Here is a 20,722-nt window from a genome sequence, read left to right as displayed (position 1 = left end):
TATCTAAAAAGTGGGGAAAAAATGTGCTGCACTTTGTGCAAATAAATAGAAGCTAGGAATGACATGCATTAATAGCTTTTTTTTTTTTTAACATAGCAAGGGAGCTCATAGAAGCTTTAGGAACAATTCTGTCATTTCTTTTTAACTAGTTCTACATGTTTCCTCTTCTTTCCGGGGAATGTTATTCAGGCAGGAATAACTAAATTCTGAAAGCACCACAAGGAAAAAAGACCAAAAAAAAAAAAAATCAATCAACCAATTGCAAACCATGAATGGTCTAACCTCTTACAACTTCTCCATTTCTTTGTCCTGCTCTCCCATGCTGACAAGGGATACTGCATCTTTGATTCAGTTTCTACCGTACAACCAAGCAAGCTACACACAGTTTGGAAGGCCCTATGCAGTCATCATGACAGAAGGCTCCACAGCCTTTGCACACAATCATGGCTTTCAGCCTGCAAGAGCATTTCAATTCCAGTTCATCTGCATTGCTGCTGTCAGCGAATTTCTGAACGGGGATCTGAGAGGTCTGGTTAGGGAGGCCTGTGGCAGTGCTCGAGCCACTTCCTAAAATCCCAATTGACTTCTCAATTGCAGATGCTGCCCTTTTGAAGCTTGTGCTACCAAAGTGTATTGTCGGGTAATTTCCACAGAGCTGCTGCTGCTGTGGGTGCTGCGTCTGTATTTTCTGAGCAGCGAGTTGGGTAAAAGGCTTCTGTGGCTCAGAGAGTAAATAGGAAGAGAAATCTGCATTTTTTAATGCAAATGCTTTTAACTGTTCTTTCACTTCGTTCTGATCATAGGAAGCTTGTTTCATGCCCAGTTCACAGCTGCTGCTTAAACCTTCCTCAAAAGAAATAGGTTCAGATTTTATATTGCTACAGATGCTTGCTGGCTGAGGCCAACTAAGTCTTTTAGTGGTTTCCATAGTAACTGTCGGTTGTTTTTGATCAGAGGGGACTTCGGCATTTGGGTGAGGAGGGGGAGGAGGTGGCAGGGGCAGCGGGGGAGGGGGAGGATGCACTAAGGTTTTATTCTGTAGAGTTTGAGAGGCACTGGCAATGTCATCACCTTCCTTAATTTGAATATTAGGGGAAAACACACTTCCTAGCCTCAGCTGGTGAGCTGCTGTAGAAATATTCACATCTCCCAAGCCCTTCTGTTCCAGGTGTCTGCTAAAAGCAAAGGCATTGCAGCCAGGTGGGCCTTTTGAAGTAGTTTGCAACAAAGCTGCCGTAGGAATGGGGCCTCTTGCAGCCATGGACATTTGGTAAAAATGCTGTCTATGTGAGGTACTAGCTTCTGCATGAAAGCTGCCATTTTTATCAATGTGAAATAAGCTCTGCTGGAAACTGCACGAAGGCAATGGCCTCTTCTGCTGCTTGATCTCCGGGCTGTGAGTGATTCGGCTCTGAATTGTGTGTTTGTTCAGCCATTCTTGTTTAAATGGCTGACCATGCCCTAGCTGATTCATGCTGGAACTAATTACACAAGGAGCCACTTTAACATCTGTGTCCATTGACACCTTCCCAGCCTCACATTTAATTTGAGCATGTTCCCCTACAGTCCTGGCCATCCTCTTTTTCGGATGGTTTTCACGCTTCCTGATTTGTAGCGGGGCTATGCTGCCTGCCGTAAATCCTTTACCATCTGGATTAGGAGAGTTGGAAGGATGCTCAACAATATTTCTCTCGGACACTGCTGTTTTACATACTGAGGTAGTTTGCAAAGGCAAGGGAAGCCTGTTAATTTCTAGTTTGGCTCCTGATCTGGGCTGTGGCAGCACTTTCTCTAAAGGCAGATTGCCTTGCAGTAATTGCGTCACTAGGGGATTGTTGGCCTCCACTGACGACAAGCGACAGCTAGAGCCCCCAGCGCTTGTAACTCTCTTCAGGGTTTCTGTTGTCAGCAACAGAGAGTCTTCCATGGCATCGGTAATAGATGTCTTGGAGGTCTGTGTTGGCTGTACACTTCTGGCTATTTCTGCAGTCTGGTTAGGCATTTCAGGTCCTGTAAAATCCTCAGTGTCCATCCTGAAGCACTTGTCAGACTCATTAGTTTCTGATTTAACAGGAACAGCCATGGTTGTCAAAAGACTCCTGGATTGCAATTCTGACATTTGTGTGTAACTGGAAGGTTCAGTTTTGACATTTTTTAAACAGTTTTGCTCTGCATATTCTTTATGCTTATTGGAGTTAAGATGGCTGACCACTGGCTGATCCGTATTCATTGCCTCTTCGTCATGCCAACAAATTCGATTGTTAGTGTTATACTGACTGGCACAAGCAGCATCGGCTTCACTTTTAAAGGCTGAAGGACCTCTCAACTGCTCAACAAAACCTTGGCCGGGAGCAACCACCTCAATTAATTTATCTTGAGGAGCAAGAGGCACTTCTCGAAGACTTGAGCAACCTGCCTGCAAGTTCTTGCTGTCTTGCTTTGCTGTAATGGTCATAAAGTTGGAACTGTGCTCAAGGCTTTCATTAGAGACTACTTCGGGCCCGCTTATTACAGACACCTGAGGACATGCTATACTTTGTAAGGCAGCTTCTGCCCTCACAGGTCTGCTTTGCAGGTCTATGCTGTTCTCTGCATTTTCGATAGAAGAAGACAGTGACAGATTGGAATTCAGATTTGTAGTGTGGTCAACAATGACTTTGCAAGGTATAGATCTATTCATGGCAGTTTGCGTAAAGCTCACGGGCTGAGATTTACCCGAGAGATCTATTCGGTTTCGTGCTCCAGAGCTTTTTTCTAAGAGTTCAGCATTTAATTTAGTAGCATTATCGTAAGAACTTATTGTCACCATGTTACCAGTAAACATTGAAATGGGTGGCCTTGCAACAGAGTCTGCTACTGCAACAGCCTCACTGCAACTTAAAGCTGACCTAACAGTAGTGTGAATGGAGACAGTACTTTGCTCATTACACCCAGTTATGGCTATCTTATCAGAAGAAAATCTGTTGGTAGTTCCCACTGGGGGAATCAGTACAGAACTACCAGAGAGATGATTTGGCAAATTACTTGCAATAGATGAAGCTGGCACAGTGGCGTAAAGACTGGAGACTGCATTATTCGCATTGCTACTTGGTATCGGCAACCTTTTGTCATCGATGGCATTTGATAAGACCGTACTGTCTATGGAGACCGATACGTTACTGTTATCAATACATTTTGGTGCAACGGCTATGCATGGAGTATCAGCCCCTTGGATGGATTTCAGCATATTTATATTACAAGCTGAAACTGCTGTGTTTGTACTGTCAACAGACATTAAAACAGAAGATTTATCAACAGAACTTGCAAAAGAAAGTTCTTTAATTGCTCCAGACATAGCAGTGCTGCAAACAGACACAGAGACTGAACTTTTATTATAAAGCACTGGCACACTGTTATTTTCAGTAGAGGTAGATGAAATAATTTTCTCACACAATTGTGGCATAGGTATATTTTCATCAGAACTGTGCACAGATATGTCAGTAGCAGTTTCTGGTAATGTAGCTGTGTTAAGTGACTGCTGCAATAAAGTGGTAGTCTCACGAAGATGAGCAGACTTGTTGCTAGGGGACCTGCAGTTAGGATTAACTATAATGACACCAGTAGAACCTTCAATCTTTGTATCAGTAGAAGTTGATATCTCTAGAGATGAGGTACTTTCCTTTGAGTTGAACTGTGACTTTGTTTCTTTATTAGTCTGGAGTAAGTGAGCTCGGGCTTGATGCTTTGCAAATAGCTTGGCCTTTGTTTGCTCCTTGATGTGTGCCAGTGTTCTTGTCTTCCCACCTTCGCATGGGGTCCCCATTGCTCCAGAGACTATACTTGCAGCTGCTGCCACGGCTGCTGCAGCTGCAGCTTCTCTTTGGGCTCTTGCTTGCTGAGCTCTTGCTTTGATATCTGCAAGAGTTCTAGCCCCAGTGTTTCTCCCACTGCTGACTGATGCACTTTGGGAAACTCGAGGTTCTGGTTTGGAAACAGGTTGGCTCTTGATGATAAAAGGTGGTCCAATTTTTGAGAGCTGAATCTATAGGAAGAAAAAAAATAGTAATTTTTATGAGATCATAGACTTGCTAGAATCACCTGCTGTCTCTTAAAATGGTCAGAGAAGGATAATGAAGGGAAATACTATTCAGTGCTGCTGGAAAGAAAAATGATAAAAATTAATGATATTTACACTGCTGTATTTTCCATCCTCCAGCAGGAATAACTGACACCTGTATTAGTCTACACACGCTGGCCCTTTTGACAGGAAGAAAGACGACTGAACTGGATGACAAGATAATGCTTATCTGATAATGTGTCAAACCTGTTTGATCTGCAGTGTATCCAATTGAGAAGACCAACAGGCCCAGTGCAACAGGAGTGGAAAAGAGCCCCTATTACTAAGCACTTGCTGCAAATATGTGAAAAAATAACAATCATGTAGTGCTTTTGCTTCTTGGTCTCCAAAGACTGAGACACTAGGAACTGCCTGTCTTTCCCTTCATACACTAGACAACAAATCTTGCCTCTACATAGGATACAGCAGAATCTCCACTGAGCCTGTTATTCATGCTACACCACAGAGCATTTTAATTAGTGGTATAAAAGTGAATCACCAGTGGATGCACCTTTCCCTTCCTTACTCATTTTAAGAGACCCACTTTAGTGCATTCCTGGCACACCTCCTGCGCTACTTCATTTCAAAAACTGAACCTTCAAGCTTACAAATACTAAAAATGTAAAAATTAATTAAATATCTAAAACTTTAAGCAAAAGAATAACCTGTAAAATCACTGGAATTATTAGTATGTTTTCAAGTTTAGAGATTAAGAGTCCTGGGAGCACTTTATAGCTCCTACACTATCTTAGAATAACCAGAGCTTGGCAAAAGAAGATTTCAATTTCTTAAAAGGGACATATGTTTACTAGCTGTCTGTAATAATTGGACTTACTGATTAACGCTATGTTTTATCTTCTGAAAGGAACTGAGAACTAGGTAGTATTTGTAGAAAAAGTAGTCATAAAGTACGATGGGAAGTAGGAGCTATGTAAGACAGTGACTTAGGAGAATCAAGATCCTTTTCCCTTTTTTAATAACAAAGGATAGGGGTTTTTTTGGTGGTATCAGCTGACAGCCAAATATGTATTTCACATAAAGCCATTCTAGAAATGATTGTCCAAAGTTATTTTTAGAAACACCTGCCAGTGTTTCAGTATCCTCATTCACTGACTGGAGGCTTCAGGAAGATGAATTTGATAAGACTGGGCAAGGCTGACAGCATCTGATTTTCCATTAGAGATGAGTGGAAATTAAAATGAAGATGGTACTTCAATATACAAACACTTTTATGGGATAGACAATGACAGGATAAGTCTCTTCAGACACCCCTACTGTAAGGCAACCTCTATGATGGTCTGGAGGGCTGGAATATTTCACTCTTCCAAACAGTACAATTCTTGGCCTGTCAATAAACACTGCTCCCTGGTGCCTAATACTGTGAAGCTTTGTGAAAACCTCTTTCATGAGAACAGGAATCAGACTTGCTCCATTTTACATATGCCAACAAACGCCTGTCAAAAGACCAATTCTGAATTTGGTTACCATGCTTTTTCAGTCGGGTTTGTCTGGCAAGATACATAAGAAAAAATCCATTATTTGTAACTGATGTCTTGCATCATCAGATTTTTCCATCTATTGTTTAACAATTGAATTAACATTTACATTAATGTATTTAAAGTATATTACAATCTTACAATTACTTCAAAACATTTTGCTTCTCATTTCAACAGCAATTTTTTTTTCAGTTTCCACTTGCATCATCAGAACTGCTAAAGCTCTAAATGCTTGATTATTTTTATTATTGTAGTCATGACCTTTCTCCTTCCCTAGTGATCTACTTTTCTTTGTGCTTAGAGAACGATTACAATTTATTAGGCTAAATAGACACTTTCCAAATATGAAAAAATATTGCTAAACTCAGAATGGGCTAACTTCCAATTGCATCACTGCTCATAAAAATAAATTAGTTGAAATATGCTGCCATGCTAGTGATTAAAACAGTGACTGTATCTGCCCCCCTGGCCATATTAACAATGTTCAGTGATTGCAGTAGTTAAAAATAAATGCAGAAAAGGGCATCTCTGAATAATTAGGAACTAGTATTGCAAAGCCAATGGCTTAAGTTCAGAAAATGGGATCTAAATTTTGACTGATGTCATGTACAAAATTAAGAAGGACAAAATGCTGAGACTAAATATAATTAAATCTATAGATCCCTCTGTCAGAGGGGGGAAAAAGTGCTTCTCAGCTGGAATTCACTTTCTTACATAGCAAAATGATAGGTAAAAAGGAGTTCACTTAGCCGGTGTATTGTTTTTTTATTTTTTGCCCTGCCATTAACAAGGATATCTACAGAGATATCAATTAGACACTTCCCCCTGATAGCCAGGTCTCTGCTTTCAATTAACTCTACAGGGAAATCTTACATTTCACTCTTCCCCAATCTGTGGGCTTGCAAAAGGATCTGCAATGTTGGTTGGTTCTGACTCCAGGTTCTCTTGCTGGATTAAGGCACTAGTTGGTTTTCTCAGTAATAGTTTGGTAACACTTTTTATTCATGCTTGTTGGAGAAGTCATTTGTGGGAAAATAAGGGGGCAATACAGTTGGGCAAATAAAAGAAAGGCAAGTAGCACTGCGTAAATGAGGAGAAGCTCATGAATTAGATTAAGCCATAGAGCCTGAAAAACTTTTACCTGCACAAAAGCAATTTTGTAGTGAAGAACCTGACTGAACATCTATAGGTAAATCTATATCAGGAAGTAATTTGGCAGAGTAGGAATGGAATAGTAAAGCAAAAAGGTCAGTAGTAAGGCCCCTCACACCTCCACAAAAAATACACCATGCATTATGTATACAGGCAGTCAGCAGAAGGGAGAGAATAACCCTTTAGTTTCCAAGTCAGCCTGTTTTTTCACTACTTTACCTTAAGGGGTGGAACTCGGGGTTCTTCTCTGGGTGGCTGATCTTTATCAGATGGACTCGTAGATGAAGCATTACGGTTAGGCTGATCATCATCTATTCTAGCTCTCTTCTCTTTACAGATTCCAAAACTGTGCTGCTCTGCTGTTTTCCTCTTTGGGATCTCTGGGTCTCTACTTTCATTCCTCACTTCAGCTGATTTTGTGAGTTCTAATGACTTGGAAGAATGTGAACTCTCCAGTAGGCTTTGGGTGCTGCCAGGTAGCTTGTGAGATTTACTTCTGCACACTTCGGAGAATGAAGCTTTCTCCAGAGATGAGGTATATAGTTTATCATGTGGTTTTGATGGAAGCAGTTCAATATTTTTGCCCGCTGATCCTTCTGATAAGACAGTTACCTCTGATGGCAGGACAGTACCTTTCTTGTCACCTCTTTGCTGAACACTGTGATTTTTAATTTTGATTACATCTGGAGGAGAGTGTTCTGGGATGGAAGCAATGTAGGATTTCTCAATTTCAGAATGTGATTTACATGGCTGATGACTGAGGTTTTTGCTTTGGGTCTCTTCCAATATTGAAGTATCTGGCATAATTGCTAGTGGACCAACTTTCATATTTTCAGGTGCACTCTGAAGCTGCTTTGGCTGAAGAACAAGATTCTCCTCTTGAACAACCTTAGGAATGGTAGAGCTTTCTTCTTGCAAAGTGGGGAGGGAGTCTTCCAACAAACACGGTGATTTCCTCTGTTGCAAAATAAGTCTTTCGTTGCTGGAGGAATTAGAAATTGGAGATGTTTCTGATGGAAGAGGTAAACTATTTGCCACAGATGTTTCCGAAGTCAGAAGAACAGAAGATACTGAAGATGTTTCGGATGTTAAAGGTAAATCAGACATAGGAGATGTTTCTGATGTTAAAGGTAAATTAGAAGCTGGTGATGCCTCTGATGTTAAAGGTAAGTTTGACATAAGAGATGCTTCTGAGGTTACAGGTGAGGTGGACATTGGAGAAATTTCTGACATTAAGGGTGTGTTCAAGTTTTCATCGGTGGCCTTTTGCTGAATATCACCTTCAATGTTTTCAGTACTGGACACTTCAGATGAGCAAGCTGTTTCAAGAGATGCTGGAGTACAGGGTTCCTCTGAAGTTGACTGAGTGTCTCCCCCAGGAGAGGCAATACAGACACATGGTCCTTCTGGACTTCCAGAGGAAAAGGAAGTTTCAGAAATACAGGCATTTTCAGACAATTGTTCATCAGGGTCACTTTGAAGCTCCATATCCACCACAATGCCTCCACCAGTGAACAAGGAGCCTTCCAGAACAGCATTTTGCATTTCTGGAGCAATTAGCTCTTTTGCAGACTCAGAATCCTTCTCTGTTGTATCACTGACAGAGTTTGTGGATGAGGCTGATCGTGCTGGTGATATGCAATCCTCCAGCTGATCTATCACAACTGACATCTCCTCCTGAGGGCATTCTGACTTCAACTCCACTTTAATTTCAATGGGAGATACAGTATCAGTTACATCATTCATCATGACACAGGACTCAGCACTGTCTCCAAGCTGCACTGCCTCTGTTTCTTCATTTGTGCCAGCTGGACTGACTGACTCCTCAGAAAACTCATGTTCTGTTTTATGGTTCTCCTCCTGGCATTCACAAATACTTGTCTCAACCTCTTCAGCAATCTCCTCCTGAATGATTGATTCTTCAGGTATCAGTATATCTTCTGATTCTGCCATTAGGTCCTTGACTGGAACCTGTTCCACATTACAAAGAGATGGACAATAATCCCTCTCTGGCAATGGTGGAATTTTAGCGCCTTTCTGCTCATGGTCCTCAAAGGTTGCTTGCTTAGAAGGACCAGGTATGCCAGAAGATCCACACAAAGAACTGCTTTCATCTTCATCATTGTTTTGTACTGCAGTGAGTTTCATCGATTCCCCTCTTGACATTCCCAATCTAAATAAAAACACACAAATTAAAAAGGTTGTTTCACCACAGTCATAATAAAGGAATAGATTCACCTTTTTCTCCCACATCTTTTATTTATGAAAGGGACATTTCATCCAGTTTAAAATAATGGTTTGGTTAAATAGTAGCAGACAAATTTATATGATTGAAAATTTGGTTTTATATATTTTGGAAAATGAATTACCCAATTTGTCTTACCCGTGTTAAGAAAGTAAAATAATAAAAACCCAAGTAATTTATTCCTCATTATTTAACTATTTGGCATTTCAATGAAATAAAAAAACAAGCTACACAGATTCACTGCTACTCAAACTCTCTTTAAATTGCTGTTGTTGGTTGTTTTTTTTTGTATCAGCACAATACTGAAATACTAACATTGCAGACACTGCAGAAGAAATGCACAAATGTATCTTCTTCCACCAGTAACAGTTCTGGAGAAAATCCCTTTTCCTCCTACACCTGCATTTAGAGTCAACACAGCCAGCAACATGGCTTAAATGCTGCACTTGAAAGAAAATGCTGCATCTAAAACTAATAAAGCAAAGTATGCCTTTCACTTGAGTTTTGTAATTCTATAATCATTTCATATATATGATGGAAATTAAAATAACTCAATTTCAGCCTCATTTTACCAGTCAAGAGTCAATTATAAAGATATCGGTTGACAACCTGTATGTTTTTGCTCCACTCTCTTTCAGCACCCTATAAATACTCCATTTATGTTAATAAACTATTTCTAAATAAGCAGATCTATGCATATGCTGTTCATCCAATTTCATCCAAGTTGAACATTCCTAAGGAACAAATAAGGGCCATATTTATATTCTATGCATTTTCAAAGATGAAGTGCAAATGAAGCATCTGTATATTTCATATGAACCTATCTATACTTCTGAAGATTTTCTTACCTTTGATCCTGAAAATATTAAATAGTTTAATTACTCTGACAGAATTAAAAAACAACAACAAAACAAAAACCAAGGACTCAAAAAAAGTTTTTTAAAAAATTTATGCTCTCTGACATCCTTACCCCACCAAGGGGAGTGGGAGTGCAGGTGTTCAGCATCTTTAATAAGATCATCCATTGTGCCTGAGCAATTCTACAGCACTAGAAAATACAGAAAAGCCTGGTTGGAGGGCTAAAAGAAATTTTATAGGTTAAGGATCCTCTAATTTTATTAACAGATGCTGGATTTCTGTTCTTATTTTAAACAAAGTAACTGAAGAATAATATGGCTGTTAAGCAAGCATGACAGATATTCAGAAATTAAGGAAGCAAGAGAACTTTGTCAATGCGTGGCCAGAGGATACAGAGATCAGAAAGCACATATATACATGTGAAAGCTACATACATGTGAAAGCACAGAATAAACATGTGAAAAACCAAAATCTGTGATCACGCATTTGAAAAATACTGAAAAGATACATTTTTCACAGTGATAGTTATAAACATTAAAAAAAAAAATCACCCTGGAATTGGTATCCAAGAAGGACTTTTAAGGTAATTATTAATATTGCCTACCACTAGTCACTTAATGTATGTACATAGTCTCCCTGTGCCATCAACAGGCTGAGGGAGGATCCTCCAGAGAGAAATTCAGAGCAGCTAATTTGCTTCTCCCAAACTGAATACCTTTCTGAAAATGTCGCTCTCTCAGTAGACTATATACGGAACCAGACAACTAATTTTAGGTGAATAAATTCCTTCCTCTAAAATTCCTTGTGTAAATGAAAAAAAGTTATCTCAGGAAAATGAGGAGAGAAAAAAAAAAAAGCATTGAATTACTGAAAACTAAACCTACGGTCTATTTTCTCCAGCTGCCTTACATCACAAAAGACAATGCCTGATGGCTGTCTTTATAGAAGGAAAATAAGCAAAGGAGTAAGAAGAACAAGATAAAGGTGAATGTAACTGTCACAGAGACACTACACAAATATCCTAGTAACATATCAAAGAGGAAGTAGTATAAGAAAAATAAGATAATGCAGGATTAAGGCCAGCAAAACATGTGCTGAATCTTAATTAGTTTTATGCAGTATTAGAAATACTACTATCTTAAGATACTGCAGTGAAGAAAAAGATTTTCAAAAGGAAGACTTGAGATCAGCGTGTTTAAGACCACCTCACATTGCAAGATAAACAGCCGATCTGTCTTCTTCCTTAGAGAAACAGACACCCAAAGTTTGCAATAAAGCAGAAAAATATGAGAACAGCAGTAAACAGACATCAGTGAAAGTGCCGATAAGGACAGGATTCAACTGATAAAGCAAGGGCAGTCAATTATCAAATCAAAAAACCCCAAACAGCTACTCAAAGAAATACAGAGGCTGATATTCTAGCGCTGTGAGAAGAAGTACTAGAGAAAATTTAAAAAATTAATGAAGGGTTAAATCAGCAATAAAATTTAGAGGACGTATGCCCAAAATGAAACCTTTGATTTAGTGGGCTGGCAGCACCATCCTGACATGCAACTCTCTCAAGAGTGGGAAAAGAAAAAACATATTGAGACAACAGAATATAACCCGTGTAATCCTGGGGGCAAAGCCAGAAGAGTGTGTATTTCTGGCAACATGCATCAGCTGGCCCTGGATAAATGACTGCAGAATGAAGTCCTGGTTTTTCAAAGAAAGTCAGAGAGGGGAAAAAAGGAATGACCAACAAGAAACAGAACTTCAAAAGCAGAAAGAACATAAAATGGATGGATGTAAACTACAACTGACAGTCTCATGCTGAATGGCCTGGGCATAGATAGGAGCAAACATAATAAAAAACAATGCACAGAGCCTACATAGAAACCTTTGAAGCCTTTAAAGCCTTTGAAAGTCATGAACTCCAGAGTTTGTCAAAATGATTACAAAGATTCTATTAATTGTCCTTCTTTAGGTACAAGGTGAAAGTTGAATTTAGTTATGGAATATCTGAAGATCAAATTAGCCAAAGTCAGAGCAAAAATACCAAACTGACTGGACAGTGAATGAGTTAAGACTGCAAGGGAGACCTATTTTGCAGACAATACATCTGAGAAAGAGCTTAGAAAGCTTTCAGAAGCTGCTACTTCAGTAGTATCAACATAACTGAAATTAGACAAAGCCCAATCACACTCAAAGCAAGTTTAAAAACCAACAAAGTAAAAAAGGTAAGAGAACTTATACCAGGTGGAAACTACAGCAAAAGATACCAGGCAGCCAGTAAATAATGGGGAAAAATACTTAAGACTGGCCAAGCAGAAGTAGAGAAGTAGAAGTAGTAGAGAAGTAGAAGCTGCCTGCATATTAGCCAGGAAAAAGAATTCAACTGAAACAACGTAAGCTGGGGAGAGGGAAGGGGCAACCAGATTCAGTACGGTCCTCAGAAACAGATGTTATGTATGATATGACATTTTGCATAACAATGTGGATGTCAGGAATCTATCATTCCAAATGACATGTATCACTGCAGACTGAGTTATTATCTGCCAACCGTTACAGCATCCAGCGTTCAGCTAGCATGGCAGGACTGCTGGCTCTGTAAAATTATGAGTAACATTCTCTGTGCATGTGATACTCATTTGTGATTTAGGAATACACTTTAGCTAGAATGAGCTGCTCATGCTTTGCTGTTATTAAACTTCTACTTTCTGCAGGAGGTCCTATGGCAGCACCTTACATAGCTTTCTCCATGAAGAGTCTGTAAATGACTTATCTTGACATGCATAATGAAAAGCCACTATGCTGTTTATCTAACAAGCTAATTAATACTTTTTTATTTGAAAGGGATCAACGGCTGGACTAAATTGAGGTCTCAAAGCTTTTAAATACAAAATTAAGCACTTGACAATAAAAAAAATCTGCCATGCTAAGACCCTAGAACTTGCATTATAGTTAAAGTGGGGTAGAAATAGTATTCACACTGGGAGAAAGCACCTAAACAAGGAACTGCAACAGTAAACATTATAGTCAATCTGTCTATTTGCTGCCTTGTTTTGACTACACTTCCTCGTGGTCCAAGACCAGTGGATTGCGAGAAGTAGCTACTGGCTACACAAATGCTTTAGTCAATGCTATAGTCTTTAAGTTAATTACTCACATGCAGGCTTCTCAGTGCTCCTGATGTCCTAAAAAGCATCTATCAACAAAATTAAGAACTCTCACATCATAATGGTTTATTTTTGGACATTTTTGTCTACTAAATATTATTAATAAATTACATTAAAACATACCTCAAAATAAAAATGTGATCTTTCTGATTTTTTTTAACAGAGATATAATTCAAAGTATTGATGGATTAACTTTTTAGAAGTAATTTTTAAAAGGAATATTCTCAAATGTTAAGAAAATCTTAGAAAAAAACATTTTTAAAACAGAGAGAATTTAAGGACTAAATCTTTATCTGCTGCAGAATGCCATCTCTGTATCAGCACCAAGAAAATTGTGCTGACTCACCTCAGTTAAGCACCTGGAGTGATACTTTCTGATTCACTTTAGCCAATAAATCACTTTAGCCAATATTTATTCTTTTTATTTCACTTCCAAAATAAGACTAGCTAGTGTCACTTTCAGGGGGATTAGTCTCTAGCCAGTGTTTCTTCCATGTTGTACTTTCCAATCCAATGAAGGGCCATCTGGGTCAAACACTCAAAAGCACTATTTGATTTTAAAAGCTTTCACAACTAACTTAGAAAAAATAAATAAAAACAAACTATAGAAATATTTCTACTAGTCTTCTATTCTGTAGAGACTGAATTTATATTTTGCAGGAGGGGAGAATTGCCCTAATGCTATCTTTAAAAAAAATAATTAAAAAATACTCACATGCTTAGGCCTTGTGTCCTAAACGTTCCTCGGAATGAATTTTTATGGATAAGTTATGAACCTTTAAAAATGCAATTGTAATGCAAGTGCAGACATGCCACTATAATTCTACCCACAGCTTCTTATATGGGGAATGACTACCTTTGATAACCGCTTTATTAAGTTTTGCAGCATATGCCTGTGCTATGTGAAGCAGAGAATTATATTTTCATTTCCTCCTAAAAGAAAATGAAAAAAATGCTTGTATTTGCTTCAATACTTACTTTTCACCATAAAACCTTTCAAAGAATTTTTCTTTCCAAGGTTCAGTTTTCTTTTCTTTTTCAATCTCTTGTCTGATGCGCAACTGCATTTCTGGAGTAAATTCTCCTAAAAAACAAATACTAACATATTGAATAAAAGTTGTCAAAGTGTAGTCTAATATAGGATCATTATAAATTACAGATACAAATATGACACACAACTCTTACAGTCATCCAACAATCCAAAATTAAAATGACGAAAAGCAAAAGTGAGTTTGACCTACAAAGATTTCATTTAGCAAATAACTTCAGTATTTACAAGGTATATTGGAGGGATTTAGTCACATGCATTTATGTTTCCAAGTCTGACAGTCACGAAATGCTTTTTGTATTTTTTTCTAACTGTCAAAATAAGCTGCCACAGCAAGCTGTAAAATTCAAAATGAAATCAGCAATTTTATTGCTGAACTGCTGCTGTATTACATTTTCCATTCTAAAAGTATTTCTCAAACATAGAAACAAAGGCATCCTTCATAAAAATAATTAAAATCCAGTAAATCTGAGAACAAGTAGAGTTACCTTCTGCCAATCGTTGTTTCCACCCTTGTGCTGCATATGCAAAGAATTCATTATTTAGAGCGGAACTACTGAGGCGCAAAACTCCGTCACTTCCCATCTAGAAAATAAGCCGATGGTAGCAGAAGATACTGTCAGAAACAGCTTCAGCTATGATCACATAAGAATAAAGTTCCAGTCAAGGGAAATAGGGAGGGATAGGCAGTGGGAATAACAAAGGAAATCAACTAAAGGACTAGGACTAAAACAGCACTTTCATTATAGTTGTTACTGTAAATGCAAGTGGCCTAATCTGGCATCAATGTGCTCTCTTCAATAGTAATCAGTCATCAGTATTACTTGATTGATGTGTTTTAATCACAGCCCTTTATCTTGAGACTAATATGTCTAGAGCTGTTGTACACAATCTAAAATCAAGATCATTATTGTACTTGTGCGTCTGCCTGGAATGCAGTACAAAACAAATTAATTAAATATAATGAGGACAGTAACTTCCCTGTGTTTCTCAATGCTAAATAAACCCAGCACTCATATTAGATAATATACTGTACTGGCAGCAGAATTGATGACAAGTAACCTTAACAAAATATCTAGTGTGAGCTCAGCACTAAAACAAAAAACAACTATACTCATAGTTTTATAGGCATCAACAGTGAAAACTATGGGAAAATATTATAAACAATAATTATCTTTACCTTCTACATCTGCCAAACAGTCAATGATATGACACCATTAAACGTCTTACAGTATTTTCTGCAATTACTTTTTAAAGCAATCTAAGTATTGAGCTTCCTTTTACCATAAAACTGGATGCTTGCTTTTGGTTTGTGAGGATATGTCCAACTATTCAAGGAATATTTTACTAACTGGCAAAAGTAACTAGATAAAACAAATTAGCAGTGGGTATCATCACTATAGTTATAAATAAAGAAACAATAAAAACAAGTAAATAAAGAGACAAAGAGAGGTAACAGTAAAAGTAGGAGTGAATGTTGCCAGAACAAAACCCACCCTCACTACGGTTCATTTTATATTTTTGAGCTAAATAAGAAATAAATGTTTGACAACATAATTTGTAAATCTGGTAGTACAAAATACCACATTTTCCAGCATATTAGCACACATTTTAGTTATGTCATATTCCCTATTGGAACCTGTTTCAAACCAAGAGGCAGAAAGAAGCAGATGTGTCAGAAACATTTAATGATATTTATCCCCAGCACCCTCACTGAGCTCTAGATTTCACTGATAATATTGGCCCTACTTTCAGAACAGTCTTAGCTAATTTTCTCATTGCCTAGCTGATGTCCTGTTCCAAAATAAGTACATCTATGAGTAAAACAAAAAAGTGCAGAGTAGTGAAAAGAGAAACAGAGTGATAAGCATGGACTCTGAAAGACAGCTAACACTAAAGGCATTTGATTTCAGCAAGGACAGTAAGTGCATGCTAGGACAGTACCAGGGTGCCTCAGCTGGACACGAACCTACAGTACTGCCTGTGATTTCCTGCTATATGGCATTGCTTTGCCAACAACTCACAGGACTTTATTCAAGAGTAGGGTGGATATATAATGCTTCTACGTGTCTCATGATGTGGGTTGTGGAACACATGCATATTAATTACAGATAGGCTATGACTAAAGCTGAAACTGGAGAGGAAAACTGGAAATAAACAGTGAGACTTGCAGCAGCAAGAAAAAAAAATTGGAGAATCAGTGAGATGGTAGAGAGAGACAATAAAGAACATGCACTTATTGTATAAAGCAAATCTTTTTTCTGCACAAATGAACTTCTTTGCTGAAAAATTTAAGTTCCAGAATTAGTATAGTAAAGTGAGATTTTTAGATGCTGGTTCCTTTTAGACCTGAACAAACTAGTAGCTAGCAGATAATGGCACTTGCGCATCTTACCTAAAAAGGTAAGATGTCAGATTATAAAGAATAGAGTCACAGCTACATGATTCTTTGTTCCCCAAACAAATACTGAAGCCATCTTCAATTTCAACATCAGAGGAGAAGAAACAGTAATGCCCAGTCACGTCAGTGTAGGTTTTACTCCAGACTTCGGTAAAACCAAGATTTCACTCCAAATCTTGAGAGAGTCTTGCAAGGAGGAGTAATACACACATGAAATAGTTATTATTATTGTATTTAATCTTTAACTACAGGCTATCTGTGAAAGGCATGATCTTTCCCAAATCCTTTTGCTCAACTGGTGATACACAGGACAGCCACATTGTTAGTCAGATCAACAACTCTCATAGGAAAGTAATAATTTGCGGACACTAATTTTCTGTTAAATCAGCAAGATGATCCACCTGATCCTAAGGTCATACAATCATTACATCTCATGCAAAGTCAGAATGCACAGCAAGAGGTGGAAAGAGAATACCACCTTTCAGCAGCAATCCACTTTGAGATTGCATTAAACATTATATGAAACTGCAACCAAAGTGTGATTGAGCTATTTCACTAGGCTGCATAAATCAAGAGCATTATGAAGACTGCCAAGTTAGATTAGCATGTGAATATAGGAAGAACAGTATTAGCTTTGTTGTAGCTGTGTTGTTGTAAGGATATGAGAAAAGCAAGGTTTGTAGGAAAAGCTACTGCAACTTTTATCATATTGGCTGATAAACTTCGAAAAAGTTCCGAGCTTTTGGGTACGTAATTTTTATAAGGTGTGAAAAAGAAACTGCAAACTCCAAGCTAAATGCTAGAAAGAGGTTAAACCACATTCAAATGTTAAGCAGATCCAAGAATTATGCTCCCAGGCTTTAATGGTCAAGATTCTTTTAAAATCTGTATGTTCTTTTTTTTTTTCTTTATTACTTAAGCAAATTGTTCCTAACTTGAGAGAAAAGGATAGGTAGTAATTTTGGAACAAAAAGCAGATGTCAGCAGGGACATAGGTAAAAGGTTATTAACTCCTGCAGACCAGAAAAAAAGCAACAAGTAGTAAGCACCTGTGGAAGAAAAAAAAAAAAAAGGATGAGCAGAAGAGGGGCTGAGAGGAAGACTGCAGTGCGTTACCTAGGAAGAAATACTGGTACAGGCCAACTAACAACCATGGAACATTAGATCATTTGTTGACTACCTCTGAAGACAGAAAAAGAACATTGTGAATGTTGCATTTACCACTTTAGCTATTAACTGTTACAGCTTACAAGTAGAACTACATTTTCAAGATCACAAATATGATTTTAAAGATGCTTAGGTAAAGAAAGCAAGAAGGACAAACCCAAGGAAAAGTGACTGCTGACTTCATCACTGTCATTACCTTGGTGATCTGCCAGTAGACAAGCTTTACTGAGAGCTATGCTCACGGGGCACAGAACACACAAGCTTTAAGTAAAAATATAGCTGGAATAGCCAAAAGCTAGACAGAAAAGCATATAGTAATCCAGAAGTGGAAACACGCTAATTAATTAGACGAGAAGCCACCAGTGACCTATTTTAACGTGATCTAAAAAAATCATTTCAGGATGAAAGAACAGTATGGAGGGATGCATGAAAACACCACTATTAACCAGACTTGGTACACATAATTCAGGGTAAGAGATAACAAATAAGCTCAAAACGCTCCAAAGCATTCTAGTCAAATGCAATAGGACTAAACTTTAAAATCCAGCAGGATAGGAAAAAGCTTTGGGATCCTTTTAAGCAGATAGAACTTGCTAAATTAATGCACACCAATCAGCACTTCTTCTAGAAGAAAAATGCAAGAAATAAAAGTTGACCAGCCTCTGTGACTTTGCCACACCTGCTCAGAAATTTGAGATCAAAGAAAATCTGTACTGGCAATGGAAGAGGAAGAATGTATTCACTCAGTCAAAGCTCAGAGAAAAAAGAAGAATGGCAAAAGAGCAAAAGGAACTCATGATGAAGAGGTAAAGTAAAAGAGAGAAAAAATTTCAAAATGTTATAAGGAAGAAAGAAATACTATGCAAAAAGCAGACCTACTAACAGACGAGAAAATGGCCCAATGCAACTAACAAGAAATTCAGTCTTTTAGCTATTTTTGATTCCTTTGAAGATTTCTATGTTGGGAGGGGGAGGGAAGGACAAGTGTGAACAGTGACAAAACTAGCAAAATCTTGTATAAATATTTATTTTAAAGAAGCAAAATAAATGGATCAATGGAAAAACTCAAAATATAATGAATACATAAGATTTGCTAATTAAACAAACAGGATACTAGAATAAACTTTAATTTTTTTGAACCCCTAGAGGTTTCCTGAATTTAGGAACAACTTGCTTAAGTAATGAAGAAAAAAAACAGAAGATACAGATTTTAAAAGAATCTTGACCATTAAAACCCGGGAACATATTTCTTGGATCTTCCATGATAAAGGATCAAACATGATCTAAAGGAACTAAAAATAACTACAGTTTTCAAATCTGGATACTGAACCCATCTGAATGTAAAACAACACTCATTAATTTTAGTGTTCATGGGACTGAGTCACAGAAAGAGAACGAATAACGCAGTCACTTCCATATCCATCTCAGTGAACATGGAATACTACTATACTACTTCAGTTCAGGATTAAGAAGAGGAACAATCTAAGCTTTATTTCAGAAAAGCAAACTGAAAAGAATCAAATCATTAAGAAAAAAGTAAGTCTTTTTATACCTTTTTTCATCACAAATATTATTGGTCTTCACAGGAGTCTACTAGAAACGATGACACTAACAAAAATGTTTTAGTCCTGCCCTCAATACACTAGTCATGTGAAATCAGACTGAAATTTTTACTGTTCTGTTGAAGTTGGAAGAACCAAGATTAGCTAATAGATGCTCTACTGAAATCTTCAAATCTCACTGAGAGAATGTATTTTCACCAAAGTCAAAAAGCTTAAGTGGGAATTAAAATTTTTGAAGCCGAAGAGTCTATTTACTTCTCTGTCCTCTGACCATGGAGACAGCGCAATTAACCACTAGATCTAAATTAGAATTTGAATAAACATGCCAATATAGCAGATCTTTAAATACACTATCAATTTTTATGGTCTTTAAAAAATGCTGTCCAACAGAGACAGTGTGTTAATGAGCTGGAACAGCAAACATTTCTTGAAAAGTTTATGTTTTGTTCTGTTAGGCTCTGAATTTCTGTTTTTCTGATTTTCTACAATGGTAGAATTATTTATGTTCTACCATTTATTTAATATTTTTATGTAGAATTCACAATGGCTGCCAAAAGTTCCTCATTTTATTGAAAGCAAATTAAAAACACCCAACTCAAAAACATATCTGCCAAAACCCAGCATCTGTTTGCATAACAGAACGTTAAAAAGTCAAACATTGTTGTCACAAAACTAAGCTGACAGGTAATTTTTCTGCTAACAACTATTTAACTCTTTTGCTCCAAGTTCCACTGCGAAATCTCCTGTGACAAAAAGGCAGGTGTTATTTGTGTAGCTCTACCTTAAGATGCACACTGGTGTTTCAGAGGGATACAGCAAATACCATATAGGTGTATGTTGGTAGGTAAAGCAGAACATGGCTGCTACATTAGAAGGCAAGGAATTAGCAAATCTATTATTTCTCTCTCTCTTCCAAGAGATTCAAAATTGTCCCTGTGTATTTATAAAACTACCTGTGATCCACTATATATAGTTCCTGTGAAGTAGTTCGTATTTCTTAAATGAGAACTTGTGTGTGTGAATATCATGCCATTTGACCATAGTATTTCACAACACACACAGACACAGACACACAAACCTGGAGAAGTGAAAATGCACCTAAATTAACAGTCTGTATCAGTCATGTAATTATACACTCTTTACAAACTGCTACTAAGCTTCTGTGCTTTTATATTTACCCTGGGGGAAAAAACAGTTCTGTAATTCACAGCATATTTAAAAGGATATTTAAAGATATTTAAATAGGATATTTAAAGAGATATTTAAAAGAAATATTGATATTTAAGATATCCCAAGATATTTAAAAGGAATTATGTGCCAAGGATGGAAGTTGTGAGAAAATACATTATGACAGCTCTCATCCTTTGCATTACGGAGACTCTCAAATGTTAAAGTTGAAAAGATTAGCAGTGTTTATATTATACACACAGAAAAATTGTATGTTATTTATCTGTAGAGAGACACCATTGTCATTCTGTAACATGGAACGAACACTATTCTCTAGTACTGGGCACCTGCATCAAATGACCTGCCATGAAT

General features: G+C 37.5%; 1 protein-coding gene across 1 annotated transcript in view; it reads right to left on the bottom strand.

Moving 5' to 3' along the window:
• Positions 1-153: 153 nt before the first annotated feature.
• Positions 154-20,722, bottom strand: part of ASXL3 (ASXL transcriptional regulator 3) — a 129,084-nt gene continuing 108,515 nt past the window's right edge. Inside the window, exons 10-13 of the mRNA XM_067290428.1 lie at positions 14,542-14,638; positions 13,984-14,089; positions 6,964-8,917; positions 154-4,021 (exon numbers count right to left, since the gene is read on the bottom strand). Of these exons, the coding sequence (XP_067146529.1) occupies positions 356-4,021; positions 6,964-8,917; positions 13,984-14,089; positions 14,542-14,638 (5,823 nt within the window). The 3' untranslated portion in view covers positions 154-355. The remainder of the gene's footprint in view (positions 4,022-6,963; positions 8,918-13,983; positions 14,090-14,541; positions 14,639-20,722) is intronic.

This window comes from Apteryx mantelli, chromosome 2, assembly GCF_036417845.1.
Source record: "Apteryx mantelli isolate bAptMan1 chromosome 2, bAptMan1.hap1, whole genome shotgun sequence".
In the NCBI taxonomy this organism is placed as follows: Eukaryota; Metazoa; Chordata; class Aves; order Apterygiformes; family Apterygidae; genus Apteryx; species Apteryx mantelli.
Note: the sequence above shows the minus strand (reverse complement) of the source record. Positions and strands in the feature narration are given on the sequence as shown.